General features: G+C 34.5%; 1 protein-coding gene across 1 annotated transcript; it reads left to right on the forward strand.

Moving 5' to 3' along the window:
- Positions 1-7,007: 7,007 nt before the first annotated feature.
- Positions 7,008-14,172, forward strand: LOC131166167 (uncharacterized). The gene is made up of 3 exons (XM_058124482.1): positions 7,008-7,147; positions 7,371-7,744; positions 13,945-14,172. The coding sequence occupies exons 2-3, from the start codon at positions 7,395-7,397 to the stop codon at positions 13,961-13,963; spliced, it is 369 nt and encodes a 122-aa protein (XP_057980465.1). The 5' UTR covers positions 7,008-7,147; positions 7,371-7,394; the 3' UTR covers positions 13,964-14,172.
- Positions 14,173-15,140: the final 968 nt, after the last annotated feature.

Raw genomic sequence — 15,140 nt, forward strand, 5'->3', positions numbered from 1 at the left:
AAGAAACATATATCAACTAGTAGACCCTTAGAACTCATGCACTTAGACTTGTTTGGACCTACTAGAACTCAAAACTTAGGTGGAAAACAATATGCTTTTGTAATTGTTGATGAGTATTCTAGATATACATGGGTATTGTTTTTAGCCAACAAAAATGAAGCTTGTGATATGTTGATAACTCTTTGCAAGAAACTTCAAAAATGAGAAAGGATATAAAGTCACTAGTTTTAGGAGTGATCAAGGTAGAGAATTTAAAAATAATGATGTTGAAAAATTTTGTAATGATCATGGCATAAACCATAATTTCTCAGCACCTAGAACTCCACAACAAAATAGAGTTGTGGAAAGGAAAAATAGAACCCTTGAAGAAATGACTAAAATTATGTTAAATAAAAACAATTTACGTAAGTATTTTTGGGCTGAAGCTATAAATACAACTTGTTATGTAATAAATATGGTATCTATTAGATCAAATCTAAACAAGACTCCTTATGAATTATGGAAAGGGAGAAGGCCTAACATAGCTTACTTCCATGTATTTGGGTGTAAATGTTTTGTTCTAAATAATAAAGATGACTTAGGGAAATTTGATGCCAAATCAGATGAAGGAATTTTCTTAGGATATTTTACAAATTGTAAAGCCTATAGGATATATAATAAAAGAACACTTACTATTGTTGAATCAATGCATGTGACTTTTGATGAATCAAATCCCTTTGTAAATGAAATCAAGAATGATGAAAATGAAGATATCATACACAAGGTGGAAAATCTTGAAATTAAGAAAGAAAAAGAAGAAAACAATGAAAAAAACTTCAAAAGAAAAACCCACAGAAAATCAAGAATTACCAAAAGAATGGAAATACATAAGAAACCATCCTTAAGATCAAATTATTGGAGAACCTTCAAGAGGAATAACCACTAGATCATCATTAAAGAATATATGCAACCATTATGTTTTCCTATCTCATGATGAAACCTTTGCCCCCGTAGCAAGAATGGAAGCAATTAGAATGCTCCTAGCCTATGCAGCCCATAAGGAATTCAAGCTATATCAAATAGATGTAAAAAGTGTTTTCTTAAATAGGCATATAAATGAAGAGGTTTATATAAAACAACCACCAGGTTTTGAAGATCTAAAACATCCCAAGCACGTATTTTGATTAACTAAAGTCTTGTATGCTTTAAAACAAGCTCCTAGAGTTTGGTATGAGAGACTAAGCAAATTTTTACTCAAAAATGATTTTTCAAGAGGAATGGTACAAAACAAACATTTTATAAAGACCAAAAACAAAGATATGTTAATAGTTCAAATCTATGTTGATGATATCATATTTGGTGCCACAAATGAAGAACTATATAAAGAGTTTGCCACATGTATGCAAACAGAGTTTGAAATGAGTATCATGGAAAAGTTATTTCCTAAGGTTACAAATCAAACAAGCCAAAAATGGAAAATTCATAAATCAAAATAAATATATTAAATATATGCTTAAAAAGTTTGATATGGAAGAAAGTAAACCCATAGGAACGCCTATGAGTACCTTAACAAGCCTTGATAAAGATGAAAAGGGAAAACCAGTAGACGCAAAACATTATCGAGGAATGATAGGTAGTTTACTATATTTAACAGCTAGTAGATCCGATATCATGTTTAGTGTATGCAAGTGCGCTAGATTTCAATCAACACCTAAGGAATCTTATCAAGTTGTAGTTAAAAGAATTCTAAGATACTTGATAGGAACCCTTAATCTAGGCTTGGGGTATCCAAAGGACATTGATTTTGAAATGATAAGCTATTTAGACGCGGATTATGCCAGATGCAAAGTTGATAGAAAGAGTACAAGTGGCACATGTCACTTCTTAGGAAGATCATTAGTATCATGGTTCTCAAAGAAACAAAACTCCATGGCCTTGTCAACCATTGAGGTTGAATATGTAGTAGCTGGGAGTTGTTGTGCGCAAATACTATACATGAAACAACAGTTAAAAGATTTCAATCTAGATTATCAAACAATACCAATTAAGTGTAACAACACAAGTGCGATAAACATATTTAAAAATCAAATTTCACACTCAAGAACCAAGCACATTGACATAAGACATCATTTTCTAAGAGATCATGTTCAAAAAGAAGACATAACTCTTGAATTTATAAATACAAATAATCAATGGGCTGATATCTTCACTAAACCTCTCTCAGAAGATAAATTTATAAACATTAGAAGAGAGCTTGGTTTATTACACAGTAGAGAAATTGAGTAAAAGTCAAAATTTAAGAAAGATTAACAGTCAGCTGACTGATCACAGACCCAGTCGATTGATTGAAAAAATGCATGAGAAGAGCGCTACAATCAGTCGCTTGACCTAAGACCCAGCCGATTAACTGAGCTATTGTTTCTGAAACAGAGACCAGTCAGCCAACTAACCCTACAGTCGGTTGACTGACTGATGAAAAAAATCTTAAACTCATTTATAAAAACCCAAGCCATTCGAGTAGTCAGCCAACTAACCTAGGGTTTGCTTTCACCTGTGCTCTCTTTCTCTTCCTTTCCTCAGTTCTTCCTCTTCCAAAAATCACCAAAACCTTATCTTCCATTTCCAAAATCTAACACTGCCCTATCAAAACCACCTTCATTTTTCCATAGAAAAGCTCCATAATGCCGAGGATCAAGTCTGTAGGAAGTAAGAAACCTTCCACCTCATCTCAACCCACTAAATATTCTTCGATCGAGTAATGGCTCATAGTCCCACACGGCAAGAGCTTTTATCAAAATCATCTAAATACAGCGGACCCAATCCTAGGTAAAATCCTTGATACTTTATTTTTCACATCTGATTTTCCACAAATAATTTCCTTATTCGAGGCTCTAGGATGGAAAATTTTCATTCTCTATCAAGCTAAGGGACACTTCCCAAACTTTGTCAAAATTTTCTACGCAAATCTTGTTAAGGAAGAAAATGGACTTTCCACCAAAGTGATGGGAAAATCTATTTCTCTCATTTTCGAATCCCTTGCAAAAAATTTTAAAATCACCAATGGAGATTTTGAATGTCATACTTTTGGTACTTTTTGGATTCTAGAATAGGACTTCGCTCTAGAAGAATTCCTTCATTTGATATTGGATACCGAGCCTGTTTCTTTTGACAATCCTTCGCTATACAAACATTTGAATCTTCAAGCTCAAATTTTGTAAAAAATCATCACATATAATATACTTCCTCAAGCTGGATCACATGCATATATCTCCTATGCAGATTGCTTTGTCCTCTGGTGCTTGCTCAAGGGCAAGAAACTAGACTTACTGAGTCTTATGCTTAAATGGATGATATCACGTGTAGAGGCACGACAAGTCACCCTTCCCTATGGAGGAATCTTAAACACGCTTTTTGCAAAACTCCAAGTATCCTCCTCTTCTGATTTCTTTGTGAAACACACCCATTATGACATTTTCAATTCCACAACTCTTAAATTAATGGGTTATGAAAAGTATGGGGATGGAAGGATCCTAAAAGAAAGTGGAGGTCAAGTACGTCAACCCCCTATTACCGTTCCTCTTACATGGTTTAATCCATTTTACCAGCAATTCACCACCTTCATCCAAAACATGCAAATAGGGCTCCAATCCCTTCAAACCAACTTTTCTTCCCTTCAAGCTAATTACTCCTCTCTTGATGAACGTTTGAGTCGCATCGAGAAACACATAGTCTGTTCCTCTCGTACCACTGATCCTATGGATATCAGTTTCGATCTTGCAAGTGACTATGGAAGTGATGATGAGGACTCTGAAAATGGAAGTGATGATGATGATAAGGAAGACATAGAAGAAAAGCATGGTTCTGAAAAAGAAGAAGACAATGACTCAGAAGAAGAAGAAAGGAATGCAGTAGAAGAAGAACAACATTCTGATCATGAAAACTGATGTTGTTTCTTAAAAATATGAAACTTGTAACTTTTTTATTGTATTTTGGCACGTTATATGACAAAACACTTAGCTTGGTTGCTTTGCTTATTTCTTATAACTTGTTTCTTTCCCCTTGTTTTTTGAATGATGTCCAAAGGGGAAGAGATTGTGAAAAGCAAAGATGTTATATTAAAGATATGGAATATTTATGAAATATTTATGATGAACATGTTGAACAATGATATATGGAATATTTATGTTGAACATGTTGAACAATGAGCGTTATGATAAGCTATGATTGAGTTCATTATTTGCATATTGAATATCTTATTATTGACTTTGAGCATATTGAACATTTCCACATGCTATACATATTTGATGTCACATGTTAAAGAATGCTTACAGTAAGGGGGAGTTTGTTTTATCCTTATCTTTACTCCTCGTTTGTCATTATAAAAAAGGGGGAGATTGTTGGCCTAACTAGGCTTTTAAATCTTATTTTGATGATAACAAATGAAAATGTTTTAACATGTGTTGTTAAGTGACTTTATTTTAGGATTACATAAAACTACATTCATGTTTGTCATGGAAGCAAACTGGAAATCAAAGTCAAATCAAGAGAAAGCTTCTTAGAATATTGAAGTAATAAAAGACAAACAAAAAACTTAAAGGTTAAGTGGGACTCGAAGTCAAGATGAACCTCAAGAGACTTGAAGACTTAGTACTTAAAAAAATCATATTCAATAAAGTCGTTTGTAAGTACTTCAAATCAAATATAATTTAGAAATATGAAGCTCATTACGATGCAAAGACTTAGAGACTAGTTTTTGAAAACCCTAGTAAGTGATTTTGTAAAGTTACATTTGAGTCTTTTAAATTACAAGGGTTTGCAAATCAAAATTAGAAGTTTTTGGAAAAAGAATGGACTGGTCAGCCGACTGACCAGAACACCCTGTAATGGCTTAGCCGACCGACATAAGCTATATGTTGAAAACCTACCCAACCAACTGACCATTATGAACTAGGATCAGTCACCGACTGACAAGAATGCAACGATTAAATAAACTGCCCAGCCAACTGACCAATGAACTAACCTTACTCAGCCAATTGACAATGTCCAACTGACTAACATTTTTTTAACATAATTCAGTCAGCCGACTGACAATTTACTAAATTTATTTTCTGGTAGATAGAAGGGTTTCAGCCGCCTGTCCAGCCAACTGACCCTATGAAATATACTACTTAGTTGCCTATCCCGCCGACTGACTTCACGGGATTTCAAATTTTTAAACTTTAACAGTAAAATTTTAAAAATTAGTTTTTCAAGTATGAACGTTATAAAAACTTGGTGGACACTCTAAGTAACTTGGGAAATAAGGAAACTAATCCTAAAAAGCCTATAAATACTCCCTTAATTCCAAGAAATTAATCACCAAGTAATCACACAACATTCTTGCATTCAAGCTTTCAATCTCTCTCAAAGTTCTCTATTGCTCACACTCCATTTGGAAGATAACTTCTGAAATTTCTACTGAATCTTCAACCTACGGTTCTAACACTGAGTTTTCTCAATCACTAAAAGAACCCTTGGTGATCTTTATACTTGAGTTTCATACTTTTTATATTATTATTTGATTGAAGTATATTTTGTGCTCTAACTTGTACAAATCTACTATGTTTTGAGAGTTTCATTGTACTCAGATTCTTGTTGCCTTCTCGTTGTATTTTGACGGTTCAAAGCTGATTTGGATCGTTGTATAAGCGTGGGTTGATCACTTGGAGAGGTTTCTCTTCCTGAAAAATAGAGATTATTGTAAAAGACTTGCTCCGCCCGGAAAGGAGCATACATAGTGGAATCCTTTGGTGGAATTGATCAAAGGTGAGGACGTAAGTTGGGGATAAGCCGAACCTCGTAAAACTTGGTGTTCTTCTCAACCCTACTCTATTTAATTTCTGCACTATATATATTTTTGTGTATGCTAAGTGCAGATTGTAGGGCTTAAACACTAAAATCAAAGAAGACTTTTAATCTCTAAAATAGTACGTTTCAATTAACCGTTTGCGGAAGCCCACAAGGGAGTACGTTGGTTAATTTGCAGAAATCTTAATTAAGAGAAACGTAATAAAATTCAATCCAAAGCAAAGCTTTCATACAAATTACAGGGCTAATTACAAAAGTTGAAAGCAATTCAAAGAGTTGCAACTTCTTGGTTATTTTAGTTATTGGTATTGAATGGTTGATTGGATTGTTTAAGTTTTCGGCAAATTGTTGTGTGTTTTGGTTTTGATTGATAACTGATTAATTTACTTAAGTTTTGCTGTGAGTACTAAACAAGTAAGTAAAAGAATTAAAAAAAAAACTTAAAATTTTTAAATAACCTAAGTCACCCTCCTCTTGGGATCACTATTCTATTTTCAGAATAAAAAAGGAGCAAAAAATTAGGAAGATAAAAAACTTTCGTTGAATCATTAGGGTTCTATAAAAGATAAAGATGACTTATATAACCTACAAGAATAAAAGAGAAAAAGACTATTCTATCCTGATATAATGCAAATAATTATTATCACTAACAAACACCTCAATTTAAATATATATATATATATATATATATATATATATATGTACATAACTATACAATTAGAGCGCACACAATCGGTTGGATTCGATTATGCTAATAAATTAATATGCATGTGTGCATGTATGTAATTAATATGTCCATAATTATATGAATACGTAGCTGTAGTATTTGCTACAACTATCATTTGAAATTAAACTATATAATTAATTATATAATTCAAATTATAATTTTTAAATTTATACATAATTTTATAATAATAAATACATTTTTTTTTTCAAATATGTACGTAATTATGTACTTACGAGTGTATGTAGTTTGTGGATACATCGATTCAAATATGTACATAATTATTCAATTATGAGTATACACAATTTGTTTGATTCGATTACGAAATACCTAAAGGTAAATAATATTTAAAAAAAAAAATTAGAATTGAATAAGTGTAGAACAAATCAATTAATCCCGAAATACCCCGGAAGAATTTTTCATCGTGATATTTTTATACACAAATAGCAAAACTTCTATTAAATATTTTGTGGTCCTCTCATGCGTTTAAAGGATAATCATCCTTTTTCTTTCACTTGAAACTCTTTTATGAGAAGGCCAGCGGGAGTCGACCCACGAGGCCATTTCCTAGTAATCAACGGCTTCACTACCTTAACGGTGAACCCCAAGTGTTTATGAACCCTAATAAAAAAAACAGTCCTAATCTGCAGATAGCAATCTCATCTGGGACTTTTCTCTCCTTATTCTCATATTCAACAATTAGATTTTTCCTTTTTTGTTGTTTCGTTTCCTTGATCCATGAAATGGGAAAAAACCAGCCAGTTGAGAGATCAACAATTATCACGTTTAATTTCTTCTTCCTCTTCTTTCTGCAATACAGGTTTAAGTGAGATTTCCCATCAAGATGGCAGAACCCATTCCAGAAACAAAGCAAGAAGAAAGTGAATTGGTGGGGGAAGGAGAGGAGAGTCATGAAGAGAGGGAGAATGATGATTGCGGCAGCAGCGCTCTGATTCCAAACAGGGCTTTTCTTCTTGAGCTTAACCTCATTCTGATTCTCTCCTTTTTCTCTGCATCTGCTGAGGACCGGGGCTTAGATTTGAATGAGAAAATTAGGAAGGAAAGTGGTAAAGATGAGGGGACGAAGACGAAGCCCTTGCTGGCTAGATTACAGACCCGAAAGCGAGAAGTAAATAAATTCAGATGCGCGGGACAAAGGTCCCCCAGGTTTCAACCAGCCATGAGGGATTGCAGGTAACATCTTCTCTTCGATCATCTCTCTTTGTTTCTAATTTGAGAAAAAGAAAAAAAAAGTTAATAAGTTAATTTCTTGATCTGTTGGCTGGTCCTTCATCTTCATGTGATTGAATTTGACATATATTTTTAATTGAGCTGTCATTGGCACATTTTTGGATGGAGGTGTTTGAAAAATGAGGAGCAGAGGAAGAAAATCTATTTTTCTATTGTATTTTTCCCTTGAAAGTCTGTTGTCGTATCGTTAACAATTAAGAAAAATTAAAGATTAATAACTTGTAAAATAAAACTAAATTTCTGTTCATTAATTTGCTGTGTAATTTATTTTGTTTTTCAATTTTTAATCATCAAATATTAACATAGAATAAAATTTTTTCATGTTTTCCTTTCATTTACTGATATTTTTTCCCTTATTATTTTGTAATTGTGAGATGGGTCAAATCATAAAAGAAACGGAGATGATTGCTTGAAACTTAGAGAACATGAAGAGAAATGAAGACATACAAAAATCACTTCATCTTTCTTTTTTGTTAGTTAAAAAGAAAAGAAAAAAAAAAACATCTTCCTTCATCTGCGAGCAGGTCCCTCTCCTTCTTTTTCAGACATATCTTTTAATGTGATTGAGTTTGACATACAATTCTGCAGAGATGAGTGTATGCTCTTTGCAATTCTTTTCCTGAAAATAAAAATTCTACTTTTTATTTTTTTGGACAGTGTTAGAAGAGGAAGAAGAAACTTGAACCTATTTGTAATTGAGCTGGCAACAAAGAAAGAAAATACGTAGAAATTTTAATGACTTAAATGATGCATAAAATTAAATTTTTATTTATCAACTTTTCTATATTTTATTTTGTATGCATAGCATAATGAATGCATCAAACTGTAGAAGAAAAAGATAGAGTTCTTTAAGGTTTCATGTTCAGATGAAACGTGCAAAATGATCGGTGCAACAATTACGATGAATAATATGGAACACACAGAGATAATAAAGGCAATAAAAGACACATAAGGATTTAACGTGGTTTGGCAGAATGCTTACGTCCATGGGAGCAAACAACGGTTGAAATTCACTTTCATAAAAAATAGGGTCGCATCATTATATTTATGCTAACCCTAGATTTACAGAGGGATTAGAAAATTCCCCAAATATCCATGTATCAATTCGCAGAGGATTTGCTTCTACATCCCCAACCTATTGATCTTTCCAGTTTAAATTTCAAAAACAATGTCGTCAACAGTTTTTCTTCATTGGAAGAAACGGTCGATGCACCTACATCAAACCGTCGACAATTTTCTTCCTAATTTGTTTCTGAAAGAAACCATCGATGTACCTAGTAAAATTGTCGACAACTTTTCTTCAGACCAGTTTCCTATTTTTCTTCAACCTGCTTTCTCTACACATGTATTCCACTCGATATGAGTCACATACTATAACAATTTCCATCTTGGCGAATATTCGCCCCTTAAGAGAAAAGAAAACATAATCTGGAGCTCCGCGTGAAATAATAGGTTGTGATGCCTCCCATCTAACATCTGAAGACGTTAATTACTGCTTGAACTTGTCTGTGGTAATATGTTTTGTCAACATGTTTGTTGTATTCTCAGAAGTGTGAACTTTCTGAAGTAATAGTTCACAAGAAGAAATCAATTCCCTGATACTGTGAAACCTCACATCTTTATGCTTGGTCCTTGCGTGATATACCTGGTTCTTTTCCAAATAAATGACATATTAACTATCACAATGCAACTGAACTCTACCTTACTGAATACCTAGCTCCTTGACTAATCTTGTAAGCCACAAAGCTTCCTTGGCAACTTTAGTTGCTGCCATATACTTTGACTTAGTAGTAGATAGTGCAAATAGAGACTGAATCATGGACCTCCAACAAATAGGCCCCCCCACAAGAGTGAATACATACCTTGTGGTAGACCTCCTGTCATCCAATTCGCCTGCTTAATTTGCATCAACATATCCCACAACTGAAGGATCACTCTGTTGTCTGCTAAACATGATGTCATAGTCTATGGTACCCCTCAAGTATCTGAAAATCTACTTGACTGCATCCCAATGATGTCGTCCCGGATTTGATAGAAACTTACTCACCACGCTAACATCTTGTGCCAGATCCGATTTTGTATAAATCATAGCATGCATCAAGCACCCCACTACACTAGTATATGGAACCTTTGACATGTCTTGAACTTCATCATCTGTCTTCGGGCATTAGGCGGTAGACAATCTAAAATGATTTGCCAAAGGTGTACTCACCGGTTTTGCATTATTCATGTTGAATCTCTCCAACACTCTCTTAACATAGCTACGCTGAGATAACCATAGTCTTCTGGAAGCTCTCTCCTTGCGAATCTCCATCTCAAGAATCTTCTTGGCCTCACCCAAATCCTTCATGTCAAATTATTTGCTCAATAGAGTTTTTAATTTGTTGACCTCACTTATACTCTTCACAGTAATAAATATATCATTCACATAAAGTAACCAAAAAAGAAAAAAGAAAAAAGAATGAACCATCATCAAGGCTCTTCACATGAACACAACAATCATACTCACATCTCCTATAGCCAATCGAGATCATATAGGAGTCATATTGCTTGTACCACTGGCTCAGAGATTGCTTTAGTCCATTAAGTGATTTTTTCAATTTATAGACCAAGTGTTCCTATCCAGGTTGACTAACCCTTCTGTTTGTACCATGTAAATCAGTTCCTCCAAATCACCATGGAGAAATGCTGTCTTTACATCTATCTATTCCAAATGCATATCAAAATGCGCTACCAGACCCAACACTGCCCTGATGGAAGTGTGTCTGATCATAGGGGAGAAATCTCATCATAGTCAATCCCTTTCCTCTGCGAGTAGTCCTTTGCTACTAGACGAGCCTTGAATTTTTATTTTTTTTCCTGATACTGCTTTTTTCTTTTTATATACCCATTTGCATCTTATGGCTTTCTTCCTCTTTAGAAGATCCATCAACTCCTATGTCTAGGTCTTACGTAAAGACTCTATCTCCTCCATCATAGCACCCATTCATTTACTCTTCTCTTAGTTGTGCATCGCCTCTTGAAAGTAGTAGGATCCCCGCAACTAGTAATAAGTGTATAAGAAACCAAATCATTAAAACTATACTTAGGGGGTGGCCTGATAGTGCGTCTGGGCCTGTCTATAGCTATACTGTGATGTTGTTGATCTCCTAAGCTAGGACTCCCTACATTCTGAACATTGTCATCTCTACCATGAGTCCTTAGCTCCACTTGCACAACATGTTCATTGCTGTTGCAATTTTCTGGCACCTATTTCTCTTATTCCTGAGTACGCTGCAATGTAACTTTCTTATCAAAAATCACATCTCTACTAATCACTACCTTGTTTGCCTTTGGATCTCAAAGCTTGAAATCTTTCACCCCTTTTTGATACCCTAGAAAGATACACTATCTAGACTTCGCATCAAGTTTCGATCTCTCTTCACTAGAAGCATGCACGTAGGCTAGAACACTCACAAACTAGAGTAGTCTACCGCGCTGCCTGCCCACACCTCCTCTGCTGCTTTCCCATCTAGTGCTGCCCTTGGTGACCTGTTGATCAAGAAACATGCCATATTCACTGCCTCTACCTAGAAGTTTTTTGCAAGCTCTACATTCAATCTAGGACACCGAGCTCTTTCAGCTATTGTTATGTTCATTTTTTCCACTACACAATTATGTTGTGGTGTCTTGCATACTGTGAAGTGTCTCTTAATCCCATGCTACTCTCACAACTCTATGAACTTTGAATTTGTGTACTCAGTACCATTGTTGGACCTCTCTCTGTCTGCTTTTCCACTTTAGCTTTCCACAACTTAAACTTAGCAAACGTTTTTGACTTGTATTGCATGAAGTACACCTAGGCCTTTCGTGAGAAATTTTCAATAAAACTCATGAAATATGTATGTCCTCCCCATTATGCTACCCTTACCGGCCCTCAAACATCTGTATGAACGTAGTCAGTATTCCCTTTACCTTGTGTGTGGTTGTCTTGAACTGCACTCTATTTTATTTCCCAAGCACACAATACTTGTAGAAATTAAGCTTGCATGTTTTGACACCCTTCAATAGATTTCTCTTATGAAGCTCCATCATCCCACGCTCACCCATATGACCCAATCGCACATGCCACAAAACTACATTATCTGACTCAGACTCTGCAGTTGCAGCTCCACCTACAACTGTGGTACCTAGCAGTGTATAGATATTTCCTACTAATTTCTGCCCCTTCATCATTGTTAAGATACCTTTACTCACCTTCATTACTCTACTTGCAAGCTTATAATTAAAATCCATTACAATCTAAGGTGCCTAATAAAATCAGATTCTTCCTTATATCCGGTATATGGCTAACATCAAATAACGTTCTAACAATACCATCAAACATTTTAATTATGATATTCTTTATTCCAATAACTTTGCATGATGCATCATTACCCATCAGAACAAAACTAGAATTTGCTATCATGTAGGTGTTGAACCAATCTTTATTGGGTGTCATGTGATAGGAGCATGCCGAATCCAAAATTTAAGAATCTGTGAGATGATCTGAACCGGATGAAACAGAAAGCATATCTTAGTCACCGCTCTCTGAGCCTTCTTTTTCTACTACATTCGCATACTTTGATGGACCCTCTTTATTCTCTATATTCCCCTTCTTTCTCTCTAGACGATCTTGTTTTATGTCCCTTTTTCCCACACTTAAAACACAGTAAGTCCTTCCTCTTCTTGGAATTGGACCGAGATTTATTGTTACTCGGTCCGCTCCAAAACTTGCTTCTCCCACGGTCGTGGTTACCCCTCACCACAAGCCCTTCACCTTGTAAATTCTCATCGTTGACTTTCTTCCTTTGATGAAAATCTAAAAGAGCATTTTTGATCTCCTCCAATTCGAGAGTTTCTTTTCCTCACATTAGAGTTGTAACCAAATTTTCGTAAGTAAGAGAAGCAGGTAGGGAATTCAGTAACATCAACGCGTTGTCTTCATCTTTGAACTTCATATCAACTCGTTTCAAATCACTGATGATCTGATTGAACACGTTGATGTGCTGGTTTAGATCCGAACCCTTTGACATCTTAGGACCATACAGTTTCTGCTTAAGATAAAGTTTGTTCGTGTATGACTTGGAGACATATTGACTTTCCAATTTCAACCAAATTGTCGCCGGTGATTCCTTATCCATGGTGTGATACATCACGTTATCAGTCAGACAAAGTCTGATAGTTGCCACAACCTTCGCTTCCAATTCCTTCCAACTAATGTTATCCATGCCTTCCGGCTGCTTTCTATATAGCGCCTTCACCATGCCCTACTGCACTAACAAATCCTTGACCATCCTCTGCCCTAATCCGAAATTTCTGGATTCGTTGAACTTGACTATGTCGAACTTCGCAGAAGAAATCCCAGCCATCGTAACCTAGCTCTGATACCAATTGTTTAGATGAAACGTGCGGAACGATTGGTGCAACATTTACGATGAATAATACGGAACACACATAAATATAATGAAAGCAATAAAAGACACAAGGATTTAACATGGTTCGGCAGAATGCCTACGTCTGCGGGAGCAAGCGGCGACTGAAATTCACTATCATAAAAACCAGGGTTACATCATTGTATTTATGCTAACCCTAGACGTACAGAGGGATTAGAAAATTCCCCAAATACCCTTGTATCAATCTGCGGAGGATTTGCCTTTGCATCCCTCTTCTGGAAGTAACGGCCGATGTACTTAGTAAAATTGTCGACAGTTTTTCTTCCGATCAGATTCCTTGTTTTCTTCAGCCTAGTTTCTTTGCACATATGTTCCACTCGATATGAGTCATATATTACAACATTTCCTTTTGAATTTTTTTGAAAAAAAAAAACATAAAAAGAAATAAAAAAATAAAGAAATATTTTTTTTGATTATCGAGAAAAATAAAAAAAAGATACTTCACCAAAGGAGTGAACAAAATTTTTATTTTACATGCCATCAATGCTTGATTTTTCTTAATATTCCAATCCAACTTGGATAAATTTTATCCTCACAGAAGTTGGGAACTGAATTTGTTGTGCTTTATGAACCATATTAAAACTAATAATCAATGAGTTTTGCTGTTTAATAAGTGTGATTAAATTTTTAAAATTTTCATCATGTTATGTTTGTTTTATACGTATTCAGGCATTGCAGAAGAACATGAATTGAAGAACAATCCAATGTAGAAGAAGAGAAAAGAGGTGACAAGGAAAGAACAATGCAGCCAGTTCCTTGGACTACTGCCTCAATAGATTATATATAGAAAATATGTCTGTATCAATCTTTAATTTATACATATAGTTGTGTATATACAGTGATGGCGTGTTCAGTTCAGAATTTCTGCAAATAAGCCTCGGATGGTTTTAAGATGAAGCATCAGTTGACTCTTTCAATTTCTGCTTAGCTATATTACAAATTAACAGGATCAAGAGTCCTCAATAGTGTCATTCATCCTTACATAGATAAAGTTGATAGATTGAAAATTGTCTGGTTTGAACATTATAGTCCCATGATTTTGATGCAACAAAATGGATTCTACCAGTTTGACGACAAATTTGCAGCCTGAAAATATTTTAATTTTAATTTATTTTAATTTTTTTTTAAATTTATATTAAAAAATAAAAAAGTAAAGAGTTTGTTTGAATGTGTAATTTTTTTTTTATTTCTTGATTTTAAATAATTATAAAAAATACAAACTTATTTTTTAATTTTTTTTGAAATTATATTAGTTAATGTTTGGGATCATTGATTTTGGAGTTTAAATATAGATTTGTCTGGATTTGAAAGAAATTTAATATAAATGTGCCCTTCCATTTTGCCTAGATTTGTCCAAACATTAATTTTACCATCATTCATTTCAAAGCGAGAAAGTGTTAGTGGGTGAATAGAAACCCTTTTGTCAAAAATTTGAAAATAATAATAGTAAAATATTGGGTGTAATTGATTATCATACCCATCTTCCATGCTATACAAGTGAGACTCTTGGCCTTGGATCCTATTCTACAGGAGGTTAGCAAATGAGCTTAGGAATTGTACCAATTTTTTTTTTATCAATAAAGGTAAATATATTGATCAAATGAGTATGTACAAAATACCATAGGCATACCTAGGCAAAAGGGAAACCAAGCCCTCATCACAGTTGCTAAGCAGTACAATCAAAAGGTAAGACCAAACAACCTCTCAATCAAAGAAATAACAATACATCATAGCAAAAAGACCATATGAACATATCTCCACTTAATTAATGGAGAATAAATCAAATCTATTATAAACCACTCTATAGGTGTGACTTTGAATCACCTTCAAGAGTTCCACAGGTGAGATAACCTTCTCTTCAAATT

Source organism: Malania oleifera, chromosome 10 (assembly GCF_029873635.1).
Source record: "Malania oleifera isolate guangnan ecotype guangnan chromosome 10, ASM2987363v1, whole genome shotgun sequence".
NCBI classification, from domain to species: domain Eukaryota; kingdom Viridiplantae; phylum Streptophyta; class Magnoliopsida; order Santalales; family Ximeniaceae; genus Malania; species Malania oleifera.